Below are 13,392 nucleotides of genomic sequence, written 5' to 3'. Positions count from 1 at the left end.
ATTACATTCAGGGATACATATAAACCAGTGTAATTTTTAGTGAAGATAATTTGAAACTTATTTCAAAAATTGCTACAAATTACCATAAATATGACTGTGTCCAAAATGGTAGACATCATTTAAACTCTATTTGGAAAAGAACAACTTGCAAAAATTAACTTATACTCTATTGAAAGGGCAAGATTATTTTCTTTGATTAAAGATGTGATTGGACCAAAAATATCAAGGGAATTGCAGGTGTAATTCTCTGTTCCTTTATTTCTTCATTCTCAATTACACCATTTATGTAATTTGTTTTGATCTGACAACACAGTTAGGTGCAAATACACAGGAAATGTTATACTCCTGAAAATAATTATGTTTAATCCGGCCTGAATCCAAAACAACTATTTCATATATTTGAAAGCTTCAATACCTGCAAGGTCTTTTTTCAACTTCCTGAGATCCTTCATGAGATCCTCAAACTTAACTTGTGAAGCTCGCAGTAATTCCTGGGGTTCTGGTAAAGGATATATACTTTTTTCCGTTCCTGCATCCTGTTACATGAGAAAAGAAAATGTTAATATCTGGTTCAGATACCAGTGAAGATTAAGCCCCAATTTTCCTCACTAATGTCACATGAAAATATGTGTGTATTCTACCCTGATGGAAATGAAGTGGGTTTCTCTGGTCAAAATTCCAGAAGCAGATTCAGTGTGTTGCAAACCTGTGTTTCAAACATGAATTCCTCAGTTTTAATATTTATTTGAATCTGTTTTGGTACCACTTTATCTGCAATCATGACGTATATGGCTTCTGATGTAAAATAAGACCCATCTAAAACACATGTCTAGTATTAGAAGTTATCCATCAGTTCACGAAAAGAACATAGAATTATGCAATCGGTCGTCAGCAGAACTCTCAGCTTTGACCCCCACACCTTATCATATTGAATTTCAAGCTTGGATTATGCAGATAAAAGAGCTTAACTGCCCCTTAGAAACCACATTATTTCACGTTTCCTTCGTTCCACCCATTGTCCTCCTCGACTTCTCCGCGACCTAGTTTTTATTTTCTCTTTAAATTTGCTTTCCTCCTGTTGTCATTTGTATTGTAATAATTGGCTGTAGCAACTGATGTAGTGTATTTTCCTCCAGTGTCACCAGTGCAACTATATAGTTTCTTACTGAACAACTCCCCCTCTTAATACAGCTGGCTGTCAATTGTAACGTGCTCCCAGATACACAGGGAAACATGTGTCTGTTGACATGATATCTGTTGACTACCATATAGACCAGGCAATTCATTGTGCCTCGTGCTCCTGATGAGGCAGTTGCATTACAGCATGTGGATGTGGCAGTCTGGGCACTTGGCAACAAGTATATTTGTTCACTCTTCATCAGTGTTGATGATTTAAGGCATGAATACCTGATTATCTGCTTCCTCCGAAGCACCAACCACAATTTTTATTGTTCTTTCAGCAGCTCTTAACAGAAGCCAACATGCCAGGATGATCAGAGTAAAAACAGACAATACTGCAAGCACACAGATACATCAATACCAGTGGAAAGAGAAACAGAAGCTCTTGGTCAAAGAGTCTCCAACTTGAAATGTTAACTCTTTTCCACAGAGGCTGCTTGACCTGTTGAACTTTTCCCCCAGCATCTCCTGCTTTTATTTCTAATTTCCAGCAACTGCACGCCTTTTGATTTTCAAGGGTGATCAGAAGTTATTTTGTTCAAATGAATACACTGCCAGGTCCACATGTGCGTGCAACAGCTTCATGATAATCAAGTTAACTGGACTCAATTACCACCCACCATGGAGCTGGTGAAAGCAATGACATTCAGTTATTAAGTTTGAAACAGATTTCCCTAGCTGAAAGCCATGCTGAGTATCCCTAATCAGTTCTTATCTATCAAAATGTTGACTGGGGTGGCACAGTAGTGTAGTAGTTGGCACAATGATCTACAGTACTTGCGACCCAAGTTCAATTCCCGCCACTGCCCGTAAGGCATTTGTGCATGCTCCCCATGACTGCATGTGTTTCATCTGTGTGCTCCAGTTTCCTCCCACAGTCCAAAGATGTAACGATTGGTAGGTTAATTGGTCAGTGTAAATTGTCCCATGATTAGGCTAGGATTAAATCGGGGCCTGCTGGGCAGCACAGCTCGAAAGGCCAGAAGGGCCCATTCGGTGCTGTAGCTCAATAAAATAAATAAATTAATTAACTAAAACATTACTGCATTTCCTTATAAACACACTACAATGTTGACCTACTGGGATTGTAACGTGGAGAAAATATCTCAGTGATATTATCCTTCATAGTTCTAGATTCATGCCCACATTTAGATCTCCCTTCCCTTCATTGTTGATTCTTATATTCCGTATCTGTAGAATGGTAATGGGTTGAAAAGGAGCTTGATATTGTCTCAAGACTCAGATCCGATCCACCCTCTTTTAATTGACTTAATCTCTCAAATTTGACTCAGCTACAAATCTGCTGCTTTACCACCCCTCATCTTCTAGTTCCCTGAAAATATTCAACCAAATTAATGCTAAAAACTGATGAGGGAGAAAAAAAATTGACTGCAGATGTCCTTTAAGTTTGTCCATAAAAGACACATAGACATTCTGGAGGCAAATGCGGCAAGAAAGGAAAATCTTTGTCATGAATGTTTAACTGAAAATCAACTCAAAAGAAATCAAATCAATTTTATAATGTCAGCTATATCAAAACAATTTATCTTTTTTAAAATTTACATTTGAAACAAACTGATATTTATGAAAATGCCTTTCTGATAGATTTAAAATCTTAGATAATTTTGTCAAGAGTATATTCATAAAATATGATAGTAAATAAGTTAAATTCCAAGGGAAGCTAATTTGAATAACTATTTTGTTTAACTTAGATGTGCAAGTTTGTGTGACAGAAATGCAAATAAAAGTCCATTAATTACCTTGTCAAAATGGAGCAAGTAATACGATGCAACAAAATCCAAAAGACTGATCTGATTATCCTAAAAGAAAAAAATAATTTATTGTAAATGATTACTCTGAATATTAAATACAAAGCAAAGTATCTTTGTGCTCTTTTAATTTTCTGTTGACTAATGGACGACCACTAGCCATATTTCATTCGAGGTTAGAAACAGCAAAGAGGAAATAACCCTGTATTTCATTTTTAACAAATTGGCACCAGTATAATTATTTCCTCCAGATTTTAATTAGCCTACTTTTCCATTTAACAAAATATAAACTAACATAGAAACTGAGATCATGTCAAATGTATGTGCTTATCCGAACTTCCTCTCTATAAATTCAGCAAAGGAATTAACAGCTCTGAAAACCATACAGATTTCTGCCATGGATCTTCCTAAAGTTGAAGGGGCCAGAAGTCCATGACTTAAATGTCTTCATTGAGCTCGGGGCACTTTGTCTTCCTCCCTCAGTTAACTGTGAAAGATTATCCAATTGCTTAATTGACAAGTGGCAATGAGACTCGCATGACAAATTTTAAAATGCCAGGTAGCCAGGTCTAGACTTAAACTCATGGGAGGGTTTCAGAATTACTAATGGATTGGTCAGTTTGCACGGTGTAATCTAGGTATCTGAGTGAGTGACATAACACATTTTAAAGGACCAAAATTCACTATCCCATCTTTGGTCCCAGTGTTAGTTGTTTGGATGGATTATGGAAGGAGCTAGGCAGAACATCTGATGGGCATCCTATACATTGAGGTGAAATGGCAGCTCCCACACTAGTCTTCTGGCTCCCATGACAGAGATCTGCCAAAGTTATAGCAGCTGGCCACAGCAACATTAATCAATATTCAGGGTGGACAGTGTTTAAAATAAATTGCTTAATAACTTCAGCTAAACACAGAATAACAATATAAAATACTGACATGCTCTCCTTATGAATTCCTATTCCTCATGGCTTTGTTTGTGCAATTTAAACAGAGAATTAGTAGAAATGCATGAGCAGATAAAAAGCTGAAAATTCAGTATATGCAGCAAAAAGAATTAAGATACCAAGAGGCAGTGCACTAAAATCTCATAGTAAATATTAAAATATATGAAAAATGTGATAATTATGTAGCAGAAATTTCCCTGAACTTGAGAAGTTCAAATTTCAGGATTACCATTATCTATGCAGAGATAATTCGGAAAACAGGTTTAAACATTTCCACATTGAAGGTTCCTTTGACTCAATAAATTGCAAGTCACGACTGAAATGCATAGCAGCCCCGGTAACAAAACTATGTGGCTCATGCCTTAATCTTGCCCATCACAAGCAGGGCTCTGCGTAATTGGTCTGTTTCACTGAATTTTACAACTTATAAACTTCACCAATGAGATGTAACAAAATCCCAAACTGTTTGAATATTTGTACTCCTGAAACAGTTGACCAGTAATTTTCTTGTTTTACTAAAGTCTGATGAAATTATAAATGAAGAAAAAAATCCTTATTTCCTTTAACTTCTATAAAAGCTGGTTTTAATCTGAGACAACTATTTGATTTTCTTCTATTTTAGCTAACAATGACAAATAGCTTACAATATTATCATTTTTGTTTTAAACCACATGTCATTTCACAAAACTGTGAATGCAATTAATTATAACTTGGCATTGGTTCCTTACATCTCTGTATGGAATGAACAAAACCTTACAAAAAAACAATATTTGGTTAATGCTTGCGAACTTTCTCAACATAAGTAAGCTGCATACTTACAAAATTACTTATATTGAATGTTTAAATGTGATTAAAACCAGTTAAACACATTTCTGGAATTCTTGTTAAATTTAATCTTTTAGTAAAAGTCATAAAATAACTTACAAATCATTTCAAAAGGTTCTTTCAAATCCCACTGCAGTAAGATTAGAATGGTCTGCCAAACCATTTTGCATTGACCTTTTATTATTTCTGTAGTTTGCATGTTAGAAACAGACTCTTGGTCCCACAAATTTATTCAGTAAATTACCTTTAAGTTATTTCTGAAGTATTTAAGTCAATCACATTGCACCTGATATTTGTTTTACACTGCTAAGGCTGAAATGAATATCTCAGCTAAAGAATATGTTGTTTCCTATGTCATGAAATCTTTTAATATAAAAAGTAAAAGAGCGTTTGAAATCTTCTCTTCCTGAATTATACAATATCATGAAGAAGTTTTGCACTTTTATTCTTTTACTTTGGCATAAAGGTTTCAATAATCGATTCAGCAAATTTTGACACTAATTAGCATATGTCATATTTTACTACTGAGAACAATGTTTTAATACTATTGCACCCAAATATACATATCCTTTGCTGTAATCATTGTGCTTCGACAAGGTGACTAAATAGTGTGACGAGCATTGTAACAGGCAAAGTAAAACAAGGATTGCAAGGTATAAAAAGTGTTGAGACAGTATTGACTTTTGAGCAGTTCTATCCCACTACAGAGTTCATGTGCACCCTACTTCAGCAAGCATTTTATTATGTACCAGCTTACAAACAGGGGCGAATTCTTATTAGAGACGAGTCAAATGGCTACTTAGAACATAGGACATCGAACATTTCAGCACAGTACAGGCCCTTCGGCTCACAATGGTGTGCCGACCTTTTAACCTTCTTTAATCCTAACCATCCTAAAGCCAGAAGGCCCATTTATTATTTCCACAGGAAACATACTTTAGAAAAAAAAATCACAAATTAAGGACAAAGCACAGAGCAAAACCTGCAGGAAGAATGACTAACTGCACCTACATTACAGGGAGGCAATTTATGGCTACATATCCAAACACAACCTGAAAGAAATAAGGCTCTGTGCAAATTGTGAGGATATAGAGAAAAAGAAGAGAAAGAGAGGGGTGTGATTTGATTGTTTATGAGCTTATTTTCTATCTGACCTATACAGCAAAAATATTCATACTGTCATAAAATAGAGGCTCCATGCTGGTAGTTTTGTCCTGGAAGACATAGCAATGCTGAAAGTCTAAAACTACTTAGTTGAAAGCCATCAGAAAAATGCTGAAGAATTTATCATTTCACTTATGAAACAGGATTTATGATGTTTTAAAATTTTGTATTCCTATTTAAAATGTAACTCCATTGCAAATGGACCCCACACTCAACGTCAGTAAGATCAAAGAATTGATTGCGGACTTCAGAAAGGGCAAGACAAGGGGACATACACCAGTCCTCAGAGAGAGATCAGAAGTGGAAAGAGTGAGCAACTTCAATTTCTGGGTGTCAATATCTCTGAGGATCTAACCTCGACCAACATATCGATGCAGCTGCAAAGAAGGCACAACAGCGGCTATATTTCATTAGGAGTTTGAGGAGATTTGGTTTGTTAAGAAAAACAATCGAAAAATTCTATAGATGTACAGTGGATAGCATTCTGACTGGCTGCATCATCATCTTGTATGGGGATGGGAGGGGGGTAGCTACTGCACAGGATCAAAGTAAGCTGCAGAGAGTTGTAAACATAGTTAGCTCCATCAAGAGCACTAGCCTCCATAGAATCCAGGACACCTTCAAGGAGCGTTCCCTCAAAAAGGCGGTGTCCATCATTAAGGACATCTATCATCCATGTCTTGCCTTGCTACCATCAGGAAGGAGGTACTGAAGTAAGAAGGCACACACTCAATGATTCAGGAACAGCTTCTTCCCATCTGCCATCTGATTTCTGAATGGACATTGAACCCATGAACACTACCTTAATACTTTCTTTTGACTCCTATTTTTGCACTACTTAATTAATTTAACTCTCTCTCTCTCCCTATATATATATATATATATATATATATATATATATACACACACACACATACACATATACTCACTGTAATTCAGTTTCTTTCTCTATTATTATATATTGCTGCCACACAGTCAACTAATTTCATGATATATACCGGCAATATTAAACCTGATTCTGATATACAATTCTAATCGAACTACCTTCCCACTCGAAACCCTATTGAAGTGAGGTAACCCAGATATGACCATTGAAATTAATTTGACCACCTGGAATGTTATTTAGAAATGTGACTTTGTAAATTCTAAAATTTGTATCAAACATCTGACACTGATAGCAGATAGGAGGGGGAAGGAGCTTATCCCCATTTGCTCTGTTCAGGAGAAAGGACAGTGTTAGATCAAAGTGAAAACTGTTGGTCTTCCGACGTTCATGGCAAGAAGTGCTTTAGCTGAAAGGCATACTCTGTCAGCCATAGGGATACTACAGGTGGGGAAGTATGTTCTGATCAGTTACCAAAAACCAATCACTGGGTCATCAGCAGACTGACCTCAGCAACACTAGTGAAGACACATAGACTTCAGCTCATAGATAGAAGGGTAGAGAGGAAGGATTTCCTTATGTCATCATGTTAAGATCACTGTAATGGCTCAAACTTGAGTAAGGGAATGTCATTACAAAAATAAAGGATTTGTTTAATTGTTTTATTTACTAAAACTATTTAATCAAGATTTCTGCACAGATAGCAAGTAAGCTTAAATGTGTGTGGGAGGAGCTATCCTATAGCCAACTCATAGGCTGCAATAAGACAAGCACGATCAGAAAATTCACTAACATCGCTTATGTATGGAAATAAACCAAATAACAAAGTTACTACATACTTGATGGACTTTGTTTACATGCAGCATCACAGCAAGATGTTAGATAAAGGCAGTTATTTTACTTGACAAAAGGCACTGAGTTGTTGCAGAAGTCATGCCACTCTACCGATTGGACATGCACAAGTTCATTCTAGCCGCAAGTTAGGGAATTGCTCCAATTACATCATAAAACATACCCTGCTTTTGACGTCTTTTAACTTTGGAAGAATTTCTAAGCCAAATCCATCTGCTTGGCCACGAGTCCTGTTCCCACCATTCATATGATTTCCAAAGGCTAGGATGAGACCTAGCACAATCTTCACACTTTCTTGGTCTTTTAAACTCTGAATAAAATATATCTTGGTGAATGAGTGAATCTCCTTTTAAACATTCAAGCAACAGAATCATAGCCGGTTAACCAACAATATTGCAATTCTTATTCTTGGTTCGTCGAGGATCCAAACTGGAACTCTTTGAGAGTACAGATAAACTCAATGGTTGTTAATAAACTTTGGAGCAAATTCAACTCATTTTAAACATAATACTAAATATTCTAGTATATATTCACAAAGATGTCATGAAACTATTTAAATGAATCATTTACAGATCATTTGTAAAGATAGTTGGAACAAGGTCTGCAGGACAGAAGTTGGTGTGAACCAAGTTAGTTTCTCTGCAATTACAGATTAAAATAAATTTAGATTTGGCATTATCAACCTCTTCCCAATATCAATACCAAATAAAATAAATCTTAGCAGACTATGAATGGCACTGAGATCATTGTTATTACTTACTTAGCGAAAAAGCATGAAGTAGGCCCTTCAAGCTACTCCGCCCCAGCAACTTCACAACCCTAATTAACCCCAAACTAATTACTGGACAATTTACAATGACCAATTAAACTACCCAGTATGTCTTTGGACTGTGGGAGGAAACCGAAGCACTCGGCAAAACCCATGCATTGCACGTGGAGGGCGGACAGAGTCTCCTTAACGAATAGTGTGAGAATTCAACTCCTAACTGCTTGGCTACTGTGGTGCCCAAAACTGATTCTACTAAAGTTGCAATACATAATGAATCAGACCTTGCTTAGGTGGAGAACATTCTCTGCTTTGCGGCGCACTGTGGAGATTCCTTCCATGAAGTTAGATTGGAATATGATGCAATTTGCACGTTCAGTAAAGTTAGAAATCTGTGACAATTCATACAAGAACCTTTTGGGGAAGAAAAACAAAGTTAATGTGAATCAGATTTAACCATTTAATCCATTTCCAATAAACAAACCTATTAATCTGAAATCACTACAAATAAAAATAATGAAAATCATATTTTCTTGAAGATATTAACAGAACACTTCTGATTTGACTTCCAGTAGGTTCATTATAAGTCTTAAAAAGCCAAAATAAATGATCCAGCAGGGGAGAGATGAAGTGATAATTAAACTACAAGGTAACAGCCAGCACTCTAATTAATTCAAGCTGCTCTATTACTTGAACAGGCAGCCAAAAAGTCAAGTTTAATATTAGTATTAGCTATTACATTGAGAATTTCATACGCAATCCTGTGTTGTTACTGTATTGAAACAGCACTAAACTTAACATTGCTGTAACTGCTTAATGTTACACATACAATTAATTTAGCAGGACAGACTGGAATGGCTAGTCAACCCTTTCACTAAATGGTCCAGGGGTACTCTTGAAATAAATAGAAGCCTTATTTCAATATTCTAGTACATTTCCTGTGGTCTCTGCATATTGTCCCAGCCTGACTTTGTGACCATTTGCAACTCTGGCTTCAGCAGTCCAACTGAAGACCAGTGATAGCAATCATAAACACGGTTCAGCATCAGACGAATTAGGAGCACAAAAATGTGCTGCCATCCCGTTCTCCTGGCCTGCCACCCACTCATCATCCCAATTCTAAATTCAGCACTGGCAACACGGTATCATAGTGGTTAGCATGACATCGTTATAGCACCAGAGACCCAGATTCAGTCCTGCTTATCTGATATAGACTACTTGATTCAGTCCATGGGTGACCTGGTCCCAGGATACTATCACTGCACAATGTTTATAGCAAAATATCTTGTAATTTCTGGATTATAGATTTTAAAAGATGTCATTTATGAGGACTTGCTGACCTTCATACCAAATATACTCTTATTGAGCTACCTGCTTTTCCTACCCTGCTTTGATTTTGCTGTTCTTTTAGAGAGGCTACGGTCCTTAGGACTAATCACTTCATCCATCTTGCACATTTAGCGTGTTGAACACTTACCGGATTTGTGGAAGGGGAATCCAACCAGTCCCATTGCCCCACCTTGTCCCCAAACCTTGCAAGTCCATTCTTTCTAGCTCCCTTTTGAAAGTGACTTATGCTGCAGCTGCCCCAGTCTTCCAAACTTTTACAATAATTCAAACGTAGAAAGTGAAATAAAAAATAAAAGCTCCTTGTGGTCAGATGAATAATGTGTAATTCTAGAGATTTAAGAGCAATACTGTAGGACTGGCAACTTTATCCACCACAAAATGGATGTATAAGATGCTGCCTGGCTGGATCTTTGGAAACTGTTAGAATTCAGCTCTAAAGAAGGATCTTAGTGGGGAGAAAATGAGCAAGTTAGGGACAGCTAACTTGAAAGGGTGAAAAATGAATTCACTTGTATGATTTTGATTGTATATATGTTTTAAACACATGTAGTCAACTACATCCAGTTTCAAATTATTAAGAACAATGTTTACTTCAATTTTACTAGTTCTTCCAATCTCTTTGAATGTCAGAGATACCACTTAAAAAACAAAAATACCTAATTACCTAGCTGCACACCAAGGTGAAGGCGGCCAGTGAGACCCACCACATTTTGAGGCAAGTAAGCCTTGATATTGAGGCCAGCATTCATTCTTTGCTGCTCGTCTGTTTCATCTGTCACCCTCCTGAAACATTTATATTGGATCTTTTGTCCTTCAGTTGACTTCTCCTGTTAGAGCTCAATGGATTCCAATTTACCCTTCTTTCAGGTTATTGGTTCCACTGATTTCTGAATATATTCTAGGGCCAACTTTTACATTTTTATTTCTGTCTCCTTTGATCTTTCTCACCATTATTTCACCTCTTCTAATAAGCTTCCATCTGGAAGCACTGTTTTTCCCTTCTTCCATTTCAACTAGTACAACAAGAGAAACTCCTTACTGTTCTGGTTTATCCAGTAACTTTCTCTCTTCCTCTGTTGACTTTTCGTAATATTTGGATATGGTCACCAACTCGTCAGGTTGTGCCCTCTGTAATGCAGAGAACAATTAAATGTTCATTCAAAAAATTGCACTATTTCAGCGCAGCACTAAAAAAATCAATTAAAGATAAAGATGGCTGATGTTCAAACCTGGAATGTAATCAACATCCTCTCAAAACTGTCAGCATTTTCCAGAAGTCATCAATACAAAATATTGATATATATCTGATAATATGATAACATTCTGTATGCTTACTTCTGAACCATGGACCAAACTCTAGTGATTCCAAAATTATACTTCCAGCCAGAATTTTGTGTGGTGTCATATCAGCTGAACAGCCAGAGATTCAAAAGAGTAATGATATTATAAACTCATTTGTGTATTGCAATAGCAAAGTCCAAAATCATTAAATTGGATATTCATCATGATGTAATGTCCTATAAAAATAGGGATTGTGGCATTACTTCCTTCATCCAACTGTCATGTTGATAAAGTAAGTCCTTCTGCTACTGTAGGTTAGAGTACAGTCATGCTTCAAGTTTTCTCTTAATTCACTCTCAAGGACATAATGTATTCTGGAGACAAGTGGTCTTAGTAGGGCCACTGCTTCTGGGTTGGTAGAAAACAGAGGTTTCTTGCAGGTCTTACAAACAGAGTAAATGCCTTCTGCTACACCAATAGCACATCATCTTTGCATTAATGAAAATCCTTGGAATAACATTCAGGCCTGTAGTTCTCACACTATTCCTCTGTGTGCTGTTGTGTCAGGCACATACAGAACCCACAAGGAAAGCTATGAACATTGCACAAGTCTTCACTTATTTATGTTTCATTTTTCAACAAAATTGAATCATTCAATGCAACAAAAACATGGTGCAATGCAAGCCGATTTTTTGGAACAATCTTCCCTCTAGGCCCTAATAGCCATCACAATTTTAATCTATTCCTCATTAACCTATTTAACTACCCATATTATTTCCATTCTTTATACCATACCATTAGCAAAGGTATACTATATTATTAGTAAAGTTAGATAATCGATGGTCAGCAGAAACATGTGGGCTGAAAGGCCTGCTTATGTTCCTATTCAGACTTCATGATATCCTCTTTGTTCTTCTAACATTCACTTTTCCCTCAATCCTAAAACCCTATCACCATGATCCCACTTCCATCTTTCCTTTTTCTATCTCTGTTTAGTCCATTTCCCTCAGAACTCTTTATAATTACCTTAAGATAAAAACAAAGTAATTATTAAAATAATTTGACTTGGAATGTGAAAACAAACTATTCGCAGCAAATCTGAGATCCACCACATGAATCCACACAAGATCCAGTTTAATCTCTTCTTTTCCTCTTGTCCCTTTCTCTTAGCTTTATAATTCTATTGCTGTGGCAGATTAGAAAAGTTCCAGCCAGAAAACAGTTTCACTGTCCCCTCACCATGTATATTTAGTGTCATTCTCACAGGTTCTTCCTTGGACCAGATTTCATCATTTGCCTCAATGGTAAAAGAAGAGTAAAGGATGTGTTGGCCAAATACATTGAAGATTGTGATACAATCCAGCTGCAGGCTCTCATCAGCATCTCAAAACATCAACAATTTCTTTCTCTCCCTCAGATGCTGCTCAATGCTGAGTTCCTTCAGAAGATTGTTTGTTGCTCCAAGTTCCAGCATCTGCAGTCTCTTGTGTCCCTGTGATACATCCACTCAACAACCACTTTATTAGGTACCTCCTGTGTTATGTTTTGTAACTCCAAAACATAACACTAATTGGAAGAAAAACAAGGGAGCTGGGAATGTGAGTCCAACAAACGCTTTTTGTAGCCAGCTAAGAGTTTTTCAATTCTTGTTTGGGGGATTTTAACCCATTCTTCCTTGCAAAATGCTTCTAGTTCTGTGAGATACTTGGGCTGTCTTGCATGCACTGCTCTTTTGAGGTCTATCCATAGATTCTTGATAATGTTTAGGTCAGGGGACTGTGAGGGCCGTGGCAAAACCTTCAGCTTGCACCTCTTGAGGTAGTCCATTGTGGATTTTGAGGTATGTTTAGGATCATTATCCTGTTGTAGAAGCCATCCTCTTTTCATCTTCGGCTTTTTTTTTACAGATGGTGTGATGTTTGCTTCCAGAATTTGCTGGTATTTAATTGAATTCATTTTTCCTTCTACCAGTAAATGTTCCCCGTGCCATTGGCTGGAACACAAGCCCAAAGCATGATCGATCCACCCCCTTGCTTAACAGTTGGAGAGGGGTCTTTTCATGAAATTCTGCACCCTTTTTTCTCCAAACGTACCTTTGCTCACTACGGCCAAAAAGTTCTATTTTAACTTCAACGGTCCACAGGACTTGTTTCTAAAATGCATCAGGCTTGTTTAGATGTTCCTTTGAACCTTTTGAATAGAACTCTTTGGCCGCAATGAGCAAAGGTATGTTTGGTATATATAAAATTTTATTTCCTGTGGAGCATCAAGAAAGCTCACCTCTGTCCCAGGATACTGACGGACTATTACCGCTGTACCATTGAGAGCATACTCACCAACTGCATCTCAGTGTGGTATGGCAGTTGTCCCGTATCG

At 36.9% G+C, this 13,392-nt stretch overlaps 1 protein-coding gene across 2 annotated transcripts in view; it reads right to left on the bottom strand.

The window, feature by feature from the left end:
- fmn1 (formin 1) overlaps positions 1-13,392 on the bottom strand; it is a 411,005-nt gene that overhangs the window by 138,481 nt on the left and 259,132 nt on the right. For both annotated transcript variants that reach the window (XM_072266825.1, XM_072266835.1), the window contains 5 exons: positions 10,775-10,863; positions 8,670-8,799; positions 7,783-7,929; positions 2,940-2,999; positions 416-536 (listed from right to left, as the gene is read on the bottom strand). In XM_072266825.1, the coding sequence (XP_072122926.1) occupies positions 416-536; positions 2,940-2,999; positions 7,783-7,929; positions 8,670-8,799; positions 10,775-10,863 (547 nt within the window). The remainder of the gene's footprint in view (positions 1-415; positions 537-2,939; positions 3,000-7,782; positions 7,930-8,669; positions 8,800-10,774; positions 10,864-13,392) is intronic.

This window comes from Mobula birostris, chromosome 1, assembly GCF_030028105.1.
Source record: "Mobula birostris isolate sMobBir1 chromosome 1, sMobBir1.hap1, whole genome shotgun sequence".
Taxonomy (NCBI): domain Eukaryota; kingdom Metazoa; phylum Chordata; class Chondrichthyes; order Myliobatiformes; family Myliobatidae; genus Mobula; species Mobula birostris.
The sequence above is the reverse complement of the archived record's forward strand: the minus strand, read 5'-3'. Positions and strand labels throughout refer to the sequence as shown.